Genomic DNA, 13629 nt, shown 5'->3' with positions numbered 1-13629 from the left:
CTGTATGTCTGGCTTTCCAGATTTCATTATCAAAGAGGCACAGCCCATCAGAGAACTTGGTCAGCAGCCAGGCACAGTTTTTTCTTCTTGTCCTTTGTCAGGTCTTTGTTCCGCCCCTGGCTACACTCTAACAGAACCACTTATTGGTGATTAAAAGGAGGGGACTCGGCGGCGGGGGCGGCGCCTGCGGGCGCGGGGGCCCAGCGATTGGGTTCACCCTCGGGGGCTGCGCTTTCTTAAGTGCCAGCCAGCGGCCTTCGGCCGACCCCCAGCCGATCACCGACCCGTTACCCCGGACGTCAGCCGCGCGTAGCACAGCCTTGCCACCGGCTCCCGTTTGGCGGGTGCGGACGGGCGGACAGACAGACGGACGGCGGTGGCGACCGAAGGCGCAGAGTCGCGCGCGGCGGGAGGGCAGAGAAATCCGCAGGGCGGGCAGGAGCCAGACTCGCAGCCTCCCGCCGAAGCGCCATGGACGGCACCGGCAACGCCACCCTGCTCTTCGGCCCGTCCTCGCTGCAGCCGGACAACTACACCTTGTCGCCCAACGCCAGCAGCCTGAGCCCCGGCCCAGACGCCCCCCTGGCGCCCGCCTCCAGCGCCGGCCCCAGCCCCGGGCTCAGTGTCGCGCCGGGGCCCGGCGTCAGTTTCAGCCCCGGCCCCACTCCGACCCTGACGCCGACGGCCGGCTGCTTCGCGGGTGGCGCCGCCGGCCCAAGCCCTACCCTGTTCGCTCAGCCCGAGGCCGCCCACGAGCCCCCGTTCTGGGACACGCCGCTGAACCACGGGCTGAACGTGTTTGTGGGCGCCGCCCTATGCATCACCATGCTGGGCCTGGGCTGCACGGTGGACATGAACCACTTCGGGGCGCACGTCCGTCGGCCGGTGGGCGCGCTGCTGGCCGCGGTCTGCCAGTTCGGCTTCTTGCCGCTGCTGGCCTTCCTGTTGGCGCTCACCTTCTCCTTGGACGGGTCGGCCGCCGTGGCGGTGCTCCTATGTGGCTGCTGTCCCGGCGGGAATCTCTCCAACCTGATGTCCCTGCTGGTTGACGGCGACATGAACCTCAGGTACGGAGCTGCTGTCCGGTAGGCATCTCTCTTCTCCCAGTCAACCGCGTGTACAGCCATGCGTTCAAGACCAAGGAGGGAGGAAGGAGAGGTGGTTAGAATGAGGCGCGGAAGAGGGGAGAAGAAACTGGAGATGATGGGGATGCCTGGGCTTTGGAAGTCCAGGCAAACATGAAGAGGTAGGGTTGGAGGGGAGAAGATCTAGACGGGGACAGAGGTGCTCTGAGGGTCTTGGGGTCTCATCCACAACTGCCTCCCCACCCTCCCTGAGTGTTGGGCTGTCAGTGCAGGTTTGCAGGCCCCGGAAGACAAAGGAAACTGGGAAGTCTGAAACCAGGACTCACGGGAAATGTAAAAGCAAAATAGGACTATTGGCTCCAGTAAAGAAAGTAATCTCATATATAAGACAATATAATTGAGGTTAATCCAACAAGTAGTATTCAGCAGCTTTACCATGCCTCATAGGGTGCTTTGGAGGATTAAAAAGAAAACAAAAATGTTCCTGGCTCTCACAGTCATCCAGACTGTAACCAGCTCAATAGGCTGTATAAAGCAGAGGGCAGCAGCCCTGAGATTTTTCTTCTCCTGCCTGGAGTTCACGTTTCAGTTGGGCTTAGCCATGCTGCTCTCTTGGTGCTCCCCTGGGATGAAGCAGGTTCTTCCCTGACTTCAAGCTGGGGGACTTGCAGTCTCCCCCGTTCTCTTCTACCCAATGTTCAAGCAAGGTTCTTTGGCTCAAAACCCATTCCAACTTCTGTCCATTCCCTTTTCTGCAGCATCATCATGACCATCTCTTCCACACTCCTGGCCCTGGTCTTGATGCCCCTGTGCCTGTGGATCTACAGCCGGGCTTGGATCAACACTCCTCTGGTGCAGTTACTGCCCATAGGGACAGTGATCCTGACTCTCTGCAGCACTCTCATCCCTATTGGTTTGGGCGTCTTCATTCGCTACAAATACAACCGGGTGGCTGACTACATTGTGAAGGTAAGGTCACTCTTCACTTTGCATACTTTACACACGTAGAGAGTCCTTGGTCTCTGACCCATGGCTGAAACAGTGAGAAGTTTGGGAAAGAGAAGTAAGGAAGAAAAGGACTGGGTAGCCCTTGCATGGATAAACTTAAAAAAAAAAAAAGAAAAGTTTATGCCACAAATATAACTTCTGTTCCATCTTTTGGAACTTCAAAAATAATAGCTTTAATTAAGACACCGGGTTAATTAAAAACAGCATAAGAGAACTATCAGTATTCATAGGAGGAAACAGACCATGGGGGGAAAAGATGACAGTGCAATTAAATGGCAACATGTTTTCCACTAAGAAGTCATGTATTACTAAAAATCAAAGCAGGTAAAATAAAATTAATAGGATTTGTGCAGTACTTTTGAAATGCATTACAGTACTCTACTTTTTAAAAGTGGAACTCTAATTCTGAGAAACTCTGTAGAAGTTTCCTTTAAAATGTTTTATTAATTTTCCAAAAGTAAGTTTACACTAATAAGACAAAAAGTAATTTAAAAGTTACATCGTAAAAAAAGTACATCATAGAATATAATAGAATACACAAAACATTGGCTTTAAAGCACAAAATAAAATTAGCTCCTGGGTAAATAATGCAGAATATATTCACATTACTAAATTTGTGTTTCTTTTCCCTTCCTCATTGCAATATTTCATTTTTAAAGGTAGTGGAAGAATGGGATTTCTATTATTTTGTGCAATATTTCCAAAATTGCTTTATTTTAAAAAATTGATGCTTTTTGTAGCAGTAGAGATTTTGTAATAGTTGATTGGAGAAAAAATTTAAATATTTCTAAATTAAACTTTCTTTGAAAACTCAAAAGTAGTAGTAAATAAGAATAAATCATGAACAGGATTCTCATTTTAGGAAGTTAATCAAATAAAATACATAACGAATTAGTCTAATTAGTGTAAAATGTACATGCAGATTCCTTCAGACAATGAAGAGAAAAAGGATCACTCTAATGTTTCAATTATGTAGATTTAAGAAGACAATTTTTTGTGTTTTACTTATACCAAAGTAATCTGATTATACAGAGGGGCTAACTTTTATTAATATGAAAAATAGAGGGCTCTTTTCAGTACATATATCCAGCCTTGAGTAAAAAAATTATGCTCTATTGTAAGCGTATATATACTCTGAATGTAATAAATATATATGTACATGTAAATATACATATTTGTTATATGTTATTCATAACATATCTATAGATCATTTTGAGATCACTAAGAACTTACTAAGCTTGATCATTAAGGTAATACTATTAATGTGATGGCATTTACTATAAAACCTTGGGAATTCTAAGAGAAAGTCAAATAACCTATTTCCACGCTAAAAACAGGTAAACATATTTAAATAACAGACAATTCAATAGGATAGTGTAACTTTGAGTTTAAGCTGAACCTATTCCATAGCCAGCACACTCATTAAGATCCACTTCATAATATTTTTATACTTTTGCAAACACTTTAAAATGAGCATTCAGTGTCAGTGTTCACCCAAATGATTTTAAATGGTTCAAAGGAAATGTTAGAGCCAATATTTTCACAACGAAGAATCAGATTTCCTCTCAAAGCTATTGATGTAGACACACTCTGAAACTTAATATAAGTTTTGATTTATAAAAGTTTGGTTTCTGCTAATTGTACATTTGTAACATGAGTATCTTATATAATAATTACTTCAGCACCATTTAGGGTAGACTTTTTGACCAGCCCAGTTAAATTTTGAATAATCTTTTAAAGAATATAAAGTATATGCCAATCCCATAGACTCCAAAGGGGTATCCTCCCAGATGTCTAGGGAACCAGAAGCAACACTTAAACTGTTCTGGATCTGTAGTCCCCCTCACAGACACCCACCCAATCCCCTCCCCCATTAAAAAAGAAAGCTACCGATCTGAAGGAGAACTAGGAGAAGGATTTTTAGGTTTCCACCTTACCATTTACAAGCCTGTCTTATTTGCATGAGTGAAATGTACCAGTCAGACATCAAGATGACACACTGTTTTATACAGTCAATCATTTTTATCTAAAATCCTTCTATTATATGTAATAATTCCTAAGCGTCATTAGAGACTTACATGTGGGAGTTTTCTCATGAACAGGTGAAAAAGCAGGGAGTTGCAGGATTACAAAGAATTCCTCACATCTTATGTTTACATTTTTTTCTTTTCTCTTACCTAATCTAAGAGTTGTAATTGTTTGGGTACTGCTAACAATTCTCTGAGCTATAAAGTATTTTGAAGGTTAAAAATATCAGACACTCAGTTTCATAAATCAATAGGCTTTTATGTCCTGTGTAAAACCAGAACTAATTTCTTATGGAAAACACTGGGTCCTGTTCAGGGAAAGCAATGTCCATCTGTCCACTCTATTCATCAGACCATACCTGGTGTCTTGAACTCTATTCTAACTGCTGTTTTTAAGAGGCACATTCACAAATTAAACAAATGCTCAGAACAGTCAGGACTCCAAAACAGTTATGGAATTGAGGCTGAAAGCCTGGGACAGTCTGCCCCCAGAGAAGAGTAGCCTTCCCCTCATAACTGGTTTTTAAACTTCTGGAGGCTGTTTTGCAGGAGTAGCCGTCTGTCTGTGCTGCTCCTGAGGGCCTATCGAAGACAATGGCTGGCAGTTATAGAAGGCAAATGGTCACTAGACATAAAGACAGGTTGCCAGACAATTAGAGCTGTCTGACACAGCCTGGATGCCTCCTGAAGAGGTGATCTACCCATCTTCAGAAATACTCTGTCAGAGACTTTTTTTTTTTTTTGCGGTACGCGGGCCTCTCACTGTTGTGGCCTCTCCCGCTCCACGGCATGTGGGATCTTCCCAGACTGGGGCACGAACCCGTGTCCCCTGCATCGGCAGGCGGACTCTCAACCACTGCGCCACCAGGGAAGCCCTGTCAGAGACTTTCAATGGCGAAGATCTCCATTCTGTGTGGGAGGTCAGACTAGATGACTCTCCTCTTCCAAGAGCCCAGGATCCCCTTGCCTGAATCCCTCTTCAACTACCTCATTTTTGATGGCTTGTTTATCCCTGTTCTTTTACTAGGTTTCCCTGTGGTCTCTGCTAATGACGCTGGTGGTCCTTTTCATAATGACCTGCACTATGTTAGGACCCAAACTGCTGGCAAGTATTCCTGCAGCTGTTTATGTGGTAGCGATTTTTATGCCGTTGGCAGGCTACGCCTCAGGCTATGGCTTAGCTGCTGTCTTCCGTCTTCCACCCAACTGCAAGAGGACTGTGTGCCTGGAAACAGGGAGCCAGAACGTGCAGCTCTGTACCGCCATTCTAAAACTGGCCTTTCCACCGCAAAACATAGGAAGTATGTACATGTTTCCCTTGCTTTATGCCCTTTTCCAGTCTGCAGAAGCAGGGATTTTTGTTTTAATATATAAAATGTATGGGAGTGGAATATTGTACAAGCAAGATCCTCTAGATGAGGATGAAGATACAGATATTTCTTATAAGAAACTAAAAGAAGAGGAAATGGCAGACACTTCCTATGGCACAGTGAAAGCAGATAATTTAATTATGATGGAAACCACTCAGACTTCGCTCTAAATAGAGATACACAAGAGAGTTTATCTTGCTGAAATATTACTTCATGTTTATGGTCTGTGGTAGTGTCTATGGTTTACATAAAGAACAACAATTGGTTCACATTATTATACATGTAGCAGTTTTGATCTGCCCACCATAAGGTTGCATTGGTATATTAACCAAGCGTTTTCATAAATTACAAATCAATGTCGTAATATAACTTGCACCTGGGATTGCTAGGGTGCCGCCTGAACAAATGTGCTTTTTGGGTTTTTCATCGTTACCGATTTCTATGATCGTTTCAAATATGTTAACTCTTAGAAAACAGGGTCTTGGAAATGTAGAATTTTGACGCACTATCTTATATGAGTAAAAACACGCTATATTTGTAAAGCATAATTGAGTTTAATGTACTTGTTGTTAAAAAAAAGTGTGCTTGCTCAGCTTATAAATACTTGACATTGTTAAAATTTGACCTGTATTCAGAAGAATCCCCAAACAGGTCTATTAAACAATGAAATATAGTATTTTATTGTCCAACCTGTATCAAATCAGAGAAAAATTACATTAACGTATTTGATTACTCGACCTGGTATCTATTTGTAACGAGCAGCCAACGTGTTTCTAGTGGACAAGGCATTTGCTTTCAGCTGGGGACTGATTTGGTCTTCTGCATTTGTGTAAACACACCCTAAATCAGTTTCTCTTTTGGAAAGTTTATTTGGTTAGGAAAATCCGTAGAGCGACTGTCTACCCCAGAGAAGAGCAACAGTTATCAGACCCTCGTGGTACTCAACAGCACCACCTGGTCACCGTTTGAGGTGGGGGGTTGGGGGCGCGGCGGGGGTGGAGTACGTTCTCCAAAGGGAGAAAACGATTAGCCTAGTCACAGATGCCCTGGAATGCTTTCCCTATGCACTTACTGAAAGGGTTCAAGGCGTAGATTTCTCAGGGCAGCCCTGAGATGATGAAATAACCTACAATCTGAGATCGTAGGTATCAGACCCAGAGCAGTTCCCCCAAATCTTCGCATTTTTGCTCACTAGCCAGAGGCAATCAGCCTCGCCTCAGCTTCCCGGGCGGCGCCGACGATCACCCAGGGCTGGGGACCACCTGGCTCAGCGAATCGCCGTTATGGTTCTGCTGGTATCCTCTTCACCTGGAGCTAGTTCACTTACAGACCAGTTCTGCTTCGCAAAGAAAGCCTTCTTTGCAGATCATCTCAGGGTATTTGTGCCAACCTCCGGGTGTGGAAAGTTCCCACACCGAGAAAGTCTGGCAGGGGCCCCTCCGGCGGGGACACCAGCGGGTGGCAGGGAGGGTGCGGGGGGCCGAGCAGCGCGGCCAGCGGGGGTGGGGCCCGCGCCCGGCTGCCCCCGGGAGGTCGCTTATTTAGGACGCAGGGGCGGGCAGGAGCGGCAGGGGTGCGCTGATGGCTGCTCTGGGGGACGAGGTGCTGGACGCTTACATGTACCCGGCGTGCGCCCTCTACTCGTACCCGTACCCCTACCCCTACCCGGCCGCCGCCAAGGGCAAGGGAGCGGCGGGCGGGGGAGGCTGGCGGCACCGGGACGGCGGCTACCCTCCCGTTTCCTCCTCCTCTGACGGCGCGGCCTCGTCGTCTTTCCCGGGCTACGGGCAGCTAGCGGCCGCCGAGTACTTCCACAGCTACCAGCGGGCGCAGCTCATGGCCCTCCTGTCGCAGGTGGGCCCCGGCCTCGCCCCGCGGCCCGGCCGCGCCAGCATTCGGGACGTGGCTGTGCAGGTGAACCCGCGCCGCGACGTCTCCGTGCAGTGCTCGCTGGGGCGGCGTACGCTGCTGCGCAGGGCCCGCGATCCCGGCCCTGAGCCCGAGGGCGCGGCGGGCGCGGGCGGCAGCTGCCCGGCCTCCCCGGAGCTGGCCCGCCGGGGCCCCGAGCAGGGCAGCCCGCCGAGCGGCGCCCCGCGGCCCGTGCGCTTCCCGCGCACCGTGGCGGTGTACTCGCCCGTGGCTTCCCGCCGCCTTTCCACCCTCCTGGAAGGGGCCGAGACTGCGGTGGCCGAGCAGAGGCCCGGGGCGCCGGACGGAGAGCGAGGGCCGCCAGCTGCGAGGACCCGAGGCCCCGAGGAGGGAGAGGGGTCGGCGAGGAAGGATCCCCAACGGCCGCAGTCCGAGGAGGACGAGGCCCAGGCCGGCGTACCGGCGAGCAGGGAGCAGCCCCCGCTGGTGGCCGGCGCCCCGGACGCCGCGGGCGAGAGGTGGTCGCCGCGGAGCCCCCAGCCGGGCAAGGAGCGCCTGCGCTTCCAGGTGAGTCCCGAGTCGGCCAGGGAACCGGCGGGGGAGCCCCAGGGCTGTGCGCCCTCCTGGCTCGCGTCCCCGTCCCCGCCCCGCGGCTGCTCGCGACAAGTGGAGGCGCGCGCTCCCTTAGGCGCGGGCACTTCTGTGTGCCTTTCGGCAGCTGCTGAAGTCGTCTTTCTCCGGCAGAATTCAATCCAGTGTAGCTTGCGTGTTGCTGCGATGGTAAAACACCGGTTGCACAGGGGTGGCCGAGGAAACGCCCTTTTAACATTCTTATTCCGAGCGTATTTGCTGTATCAAGTTCTGACCACGGGAGTGTAGTCCTGTGTTGATCCTGCACTGGGTGATCTAGGATGGGTCTCGGAACATCAGAAGGTGAACTTAACTGGCAAAGGGAGTTGATTGCCAAGGATCCCACTCACATTTTCTCATTCAGTGTGTTAGAAACCGTTAACAGTTGACTTCTGGGGTCCTAGTCAGGATCTTCTCTTGCCCTTAAGACGCACCCCTCTTCAGAAATCTAAGAGTACTGCTGGAGCATCTGTGCTGGGCTGCATTGCTGCCTGAGAGGAGCAGGCTTGGAAGGCCAGTTGGTACTTGCCTGAAACTGGAAGGGCTGGAGCACGCTGAGGGGTTGTAACCCAGGGGAGTGGAAAGGCTGGAGAGGTATTAAGAGGCCCGGAAGAGTCCTTTTGGGGTCTCTTCCAGGCTCCCCAGGGCTGTTTAGTGGGAGAGGGGGAACACAGAGTGAATCAAGTTTGTGCACAAGCTGTGTGTGATCTTAAGTCTTTACCTTCCTGGGCTTCAGTTTGCTCACCTGTGAAATTGCTCAGTGTCCTCCAAAGTTCCTTCCAATTCTAAAGGCCTAACTCCAAAAACTTGTTTACAACTTGTTTCTCACTGAGAAGAAGAACTTAAGAATAAGGTAATACTACTTTTGTTCATATTATGTGTGAATTATGGCTTATCCGTATTTTAGATTCCCAGCACCACTCTTTGGTGGAAACTTAATTAGCAGCATAGAGAACTTTTTTTTTTTTTTTTTTTTTTTTTTTTTACGGTACGCGGGCCTCTCACTGTTGTGGCCTCTCCCGTTGCGGAGCACAGGCTCCGGACGCGCAGGCTCAGTGGCCATGGCTCACGGGCCCAGCCGCTCCGCGGCATGTCTTCCCGGACCGGGGCACGAACCCGTGTCCCCTGCATCGGCAGGCGGACTCTCAACCACTGCGCCACCAGGGAAGCCCATAGAGAACTTTTTTCAAGGTGTTCACCCAAGATCACTTTAGGATGCAGAGTCTAGTTTCTTTTCTTGAGTTTAACCACTTCATTCACGTGTGTTCTAAGATCAGACCTATTCTACAGAGAGAAGCCCTCCCCAAAGAATCCCAAAGTTCAGGAACTCTATGTGTTTGGCTTTCCCCTTGCCTGCCTGAGGGAAAACACCTGCTTAGTAATTGTTAATTTGCTTTATGAACCAAGATAATCTGGTACATAAATTCCGGTGGGCCCTTGCTTTTCTACTTGATTAAGCCATTAGCTTTCGTAATGATTACGTCGTGGAGACGGACTTGAACCTGATTCTACTTTCCTCCAAGATATGGAGTGGAGTTGCCAGTTTTAAGTGTCAGATCCTTTCCAAGCTTCTGAGATGAAGGCTAATTCAGATGTCATGTTGGTTAAACTCTGCTCTCCTTTTGCTCAGTTCTTAGAACAGAAATATGGCTACTATCACTGCAAGGACTGCAACATCCGATGGGAAAGTGCCTACGTGTGGTGTGTACAGGGCACTAACAAGGTAAGAAAGGCCCTGTAACTGGCATCATCCTGACAAAAGGTTCAGGAGGGTTTTACTCTAAGTTTTTCCTCTTTCCCGTCACAGGTTTACTACAAGCAGTTTTGCAGAACATGTCAGAAGTCTTATAACCCTTACCGAGTGGAGGATATCACCTGTCAAGTAAATTGAGTGTTTGTATTTTGTGTTTGAACTGGGTAGTGATTAGAAGATTTGGAGGTAGTTTCTTGAATGTATTTCCTAAAAGAGCCTAGATTCCCAGTGACCTGAGGTTTTGATTTCTTTCTGGAAGGAGTTGTAGAAATAATACTTAACTGGGAAACAAGGCCTTGGTGTTAGGTTTTCTCCTGCTCTTGCAAACCTCGGTCATGTGAACGTCTCTAGAAGCTGTTGCCTCACTTGCAGTGTGGAAGAATGTTTGCTTTGCCTGAGACTCAGCTGAATGTAGGAGAAAGTAAACCTAGAAAACAGATTATCTTTCTACTATTATGAAGTAGTAAAGGTTGACGGCTTTACCCAAATGCGTTTTATGAAGCACATACGCAAGTTAAAGTACTTAGTAAAAGCACGGGTTTTTTAAAGTTTCCATTTTGCCTGTGAGTTCTTCAGGAAGGGATTTGTTTTAAAGTCAACCTAAGCTGCTTTAGCTTTAACCCTAAGCTTTATGGGGTTAACTGGTAACACGTTGCTTGTTACTGTTAACTGAGCACTGCACTGTGATAAAGGGCTCTGATCATCGAAGAGGGAGAAGTGACTACACTTGCCTGTTAATCACACAGCTAGTGGAGCTTGACTTGCCAGTAGAGGCACAGCCTAATCAACACACTTGGCTCCAGGTGGATGCCGGAAGCATGAACACCGCAGGTTGGGTGGAGAGAAATTAAGTGTGGAAAACGTAGACTAACCTAGATCTTGGGAGAGTAGGGTAGATTCTCAAGTAGGAGAGAGGAGTTTGACAATGAAAGCGAACTTTCTAAGCACTCTGCTCTTGGCCCGGCAGTTGCTGCTCTGCCTTCTGCCTCAGCTTGCGGTCCTTCGGAGCAGGGAGAAGGGCTGAGGTCAGCCACTGGTGCCGGGCCTGCTAGTGGTTCCTGGCCTCACACCTTCGATGTTGTTAAACTCCTCTCTCCTGCTCGCTTGTTCTCCACCCTTCAAGGGCAGGGACAGATTTCCTTTTAAGCTGTTTTAAAAGAAACTTCACACAATTCAGCATTGAATCCTGTGCAACCTGGGAGCAGGACTGCATGATAAAATGCTCTCCTCCCATCCTTCTCCTTGCTAGGAAGGGATGTAGACAGAACAAAATTAGCACAGGACTTTGCTGAGTGTGCATTCAGTTAGTATTTGAATGGACTAGAAAAATAACTTTGAAGTTCCAGGACATCACCAAGCGTTTATGTTCTGTATGTACTTCTCACTTTTTTTTTTTCAGAATTGTAAACAGACTAGATGCTCCTGCCCAGTAAAAGTTCGCCACGTGGACCCCAAAAGGCCCCACCGTCAAGATCTGTGTGGGAGATGCAAAGGCAAACGCTTATCCTGTGACAGCACTTTCAGTTTCAAATATATCATTTAATTGAATGTGAAAAAACCCAAACACTGGTCCCGCCGAACGTGTGCTAGTGGAGCAGACAAGTGAGCTTTTTTCCGTGCCCCTCTTCCTCCTCTCTGCCGCTCCCTCAAAGTACTTCGTGAAAGGCTGTATTTGACAAAGCTTGTCAAATAAAAGCATTGCAAAACAATTGATACACTGCGTAAAATCCTTAAGATTTAGGAGAGCCTGTCTTAACAGTCTGGGCCTTTTACTTTAATATCTGTCCATTGCTTACAGAGCAACTGGGCTCTGAACTAGGTTAGTCACTTGAGAGAAAAGTGTAGAGGGACTCACATGTGAGGTTTACTACTTGTAGGTCTGTAGGGCTGATGCCTATAAGAAATTAATTGAATAAAAAACCATCTATTAAAATGAGCATCCTTCTGGGGCAGGTGGAGGCTAGAGCCAGGCCTTGACGTTTGAGGGGACTCTGATGTTTGGGGATGGGTAACGCAGAGTCAGAACCCAGAATGGATGGCCTACAGCTGATCTCGGTTTAGTCGGTGCTGAGGGAGAAAGGCTGTGAGCGCTGGTGACTTGCTAATCACGATGTCACCGGTACGGATGGGAACAGGGTGGTTAAGGGCAGCTTTAAGATGTTAAGTAACTTCAAGTGGACTTCAGCTGGTAATTTGTTAACTTAAAAAAAAAAAAGCCCTCCTAAATGTATTTAAAGATTCAGTTAGAGGCAGCTTTATTTAACCTTTGTCATTATGCGCTTGCAGTTCTGTAAGTGGAAACGGTGTTTGGCGCCACCTAACACAGGGATTCTCATCCTAACCTGATTACCAAGCTTTCTACCCGATTACCAAGAAAACACTGAGACCCGGCACCAGCGCTCTCCCGGTGCAGGGATGGGGGTGGGGGATGATGTGAGGGATTTTAATGAAATCAGAGTTGAGAGCTGTTGATTTCTTGGTTACAGAAACCACATAATTGGAACCAGGTGCTAATTAGGCCTCCTTCCAGTTTTCTAAGCATCCCATTTTTAAGTTAACCCTTACTACCTCATAGGCCATATATAGTAAGTCTGTTAACATCTTGGATGCTTGGATGTAGACAAATATGGAGAATCAAAGAAACGAAAATGAGTTTGAAGTCTCTAGAACCCTTTATAGCAAGAGGGAAGGCCTCTAACCATATGGCTTGGGAAGGTGTTTGTAAAAAGGCAGATTCTTAGGTCCCTGTCTCTACTGAATCACTACATGGAGGTGAAGCATTGAATAAGCGCCCCAGGTATTGCTTATGGAATTGAAGTGTGAAAACTACAATTGAGTCAGCCTTGCACTTACCATAGAAAAACATGGCTGTGGGCTCTGCCCTCATAAAACTTCCAGTGTAGCGGGTGGATGGCCATTAACTTCCTGTATAAAACTTCTGCCATGTGCCATGTAAGACCTACTTGGTGCCTGGTAGGAGGAAAAAAAAGGACCTGACTTGGGGAGGTCAGGGAAGCCTTACCTAAAAAATGACACTACAGCTGAGCTAAAGTTTGGATGAGTTGAATTAGACAAAGAGGGGAAGAAAGAACTTTTCCAGACTAAGCTAATGTGTGCAAAGGCCCAGTGGTACAGAAAGCCAGGAGGCCACAGGGGCAGGGATGGGGATGATGGCAGGTGCAACTGACAGGCCCAGGCTGGGAGGACTCTTTGGACCTTGCTCAGGAGGACTGTTTTTCATATGTCATCAGTAAGAATCCACTGAAAGGTTTATAAAGCTGTGGTGGGGCATGGTGACAGATTCACCTTTTAAAAAAAAAATGATCACTCTGGCAGTATGGTGGATGCCTGTAAACCTGTCAGGAGTCTTGCAAAGATCAGATACAATGGTGGTGGGACCAAAGAGAAGTGAAGGATGAGAACTCTAGGTGTGGGGGAAGGTGATGTGTTTTGTGCTGACACTATTAACTCCTGAGGTGGTTGAGGGGTATGTACAGGGACAGGAAACCGATCTGACTCACGTGACATGCAAGGGGTACATAATATTCACTCTAAGCATTTGCTGAATGAATGAGGAACAACAGAAGTATACCTTCAATGAGTCGTAGGACAAATTCAGTGGTTATTAATACAGCTATTAAAATGGCTATTAATCATTCTTAAAGCTTAATATTGTTTGCCATTAATTTTCCTAACAGAGCAGCTAACCCTATTTTACAGCTGAGGAAAGCAAGGATCAAAATATGTGTCACTTAGAGTTAGTGGCCATTCAGACATTGAACAAAGTGGTATAAAAACTCATGATTCCTAAGAGTTATGGTGATAACATTCTACCAATAAGGCACTGTCAAACTGTATGTATAATTGGAAATTTATAAAATTGATTT

General features: G+C 47.4%; 2 protein-coding genes across 3 annotated transcripts; both read left to right on the top strand.

Moving 5' to 3' along the window:
* The first annotated feature begins 471 nt into the window (after positions 1 to 471).
* Positions 472 to 6511, top strand: SLC10A4 (solute carrier family 10 member 4). Its single transcript, XM_060011751.1, has 3 exons — positions 472 to 1067; positions 1844 to 2054; positions 5148 to 6511. Exons 1-3 carry the CDS (start codon positions 472 to 474, stop codon positions 5658 to 5660), a joined length of 1320 nt encoding a protein of 439 aa, XP_059867734.1. The 3' UTR covers positions 5661 to 6511.
* A 542-nt stretch (positions 6512 to 7053) lies between these two features.
* Positions 7054 to 11413, top strand: ZAR1 (zygote arrest 1). 2 transcript variants are annotated; one of them, XM_060011749.1, is made up of 4 exons: positions 7054 to 7926; positions 9620 to 9712; positions 9797 to 9871; positions 11142 to 11413. In XM_060011749.1, the coding sequence occupies exons 1-4, from the start codon at positions 7072 to 7074 to the stop codon at positions 11283 to 11285; spliced, it is 1167 nt and encodes a 388-aa protein (XP_059867732.1). In that variant the 5' UTR covers positions 7054 to 7071; the 3' UTR covers positions 11286 to 11413. The 2 variants fall into 2 exon arrangements, with proteins under 2 accessions (XP_059867732.1, XP_059867733.1); XM_060011750.1 differs by having other exon boundaries at positions 9797 to 9882; positions 11142 to 11249.
* The last annotated feature ends 2216 nt before the right edge of the window (positions 11414 to 13629 follow it).

The sequence above is a fragment of the Delphinus delphis genome, chromosome 5 (assembly GCF_949987515.2).
Source record: "Delphinus delphis chromosome 5, mDelDel1.2, whole genome shotgun sequence".
In the NCBI taxonomy this organism is placed as follows: domain Eukaryota; kingdom Metazoa; phylum Chordata; class Mammalia; order Artiodactyla; family Delphinidae; genus Delphinus; species Delphinus delphis.
The sequence above is the reverse complement of the archived record's forward strand: the minus strand, read 5'-3'. Positions and strand labels throughout refer to the sequence as shown.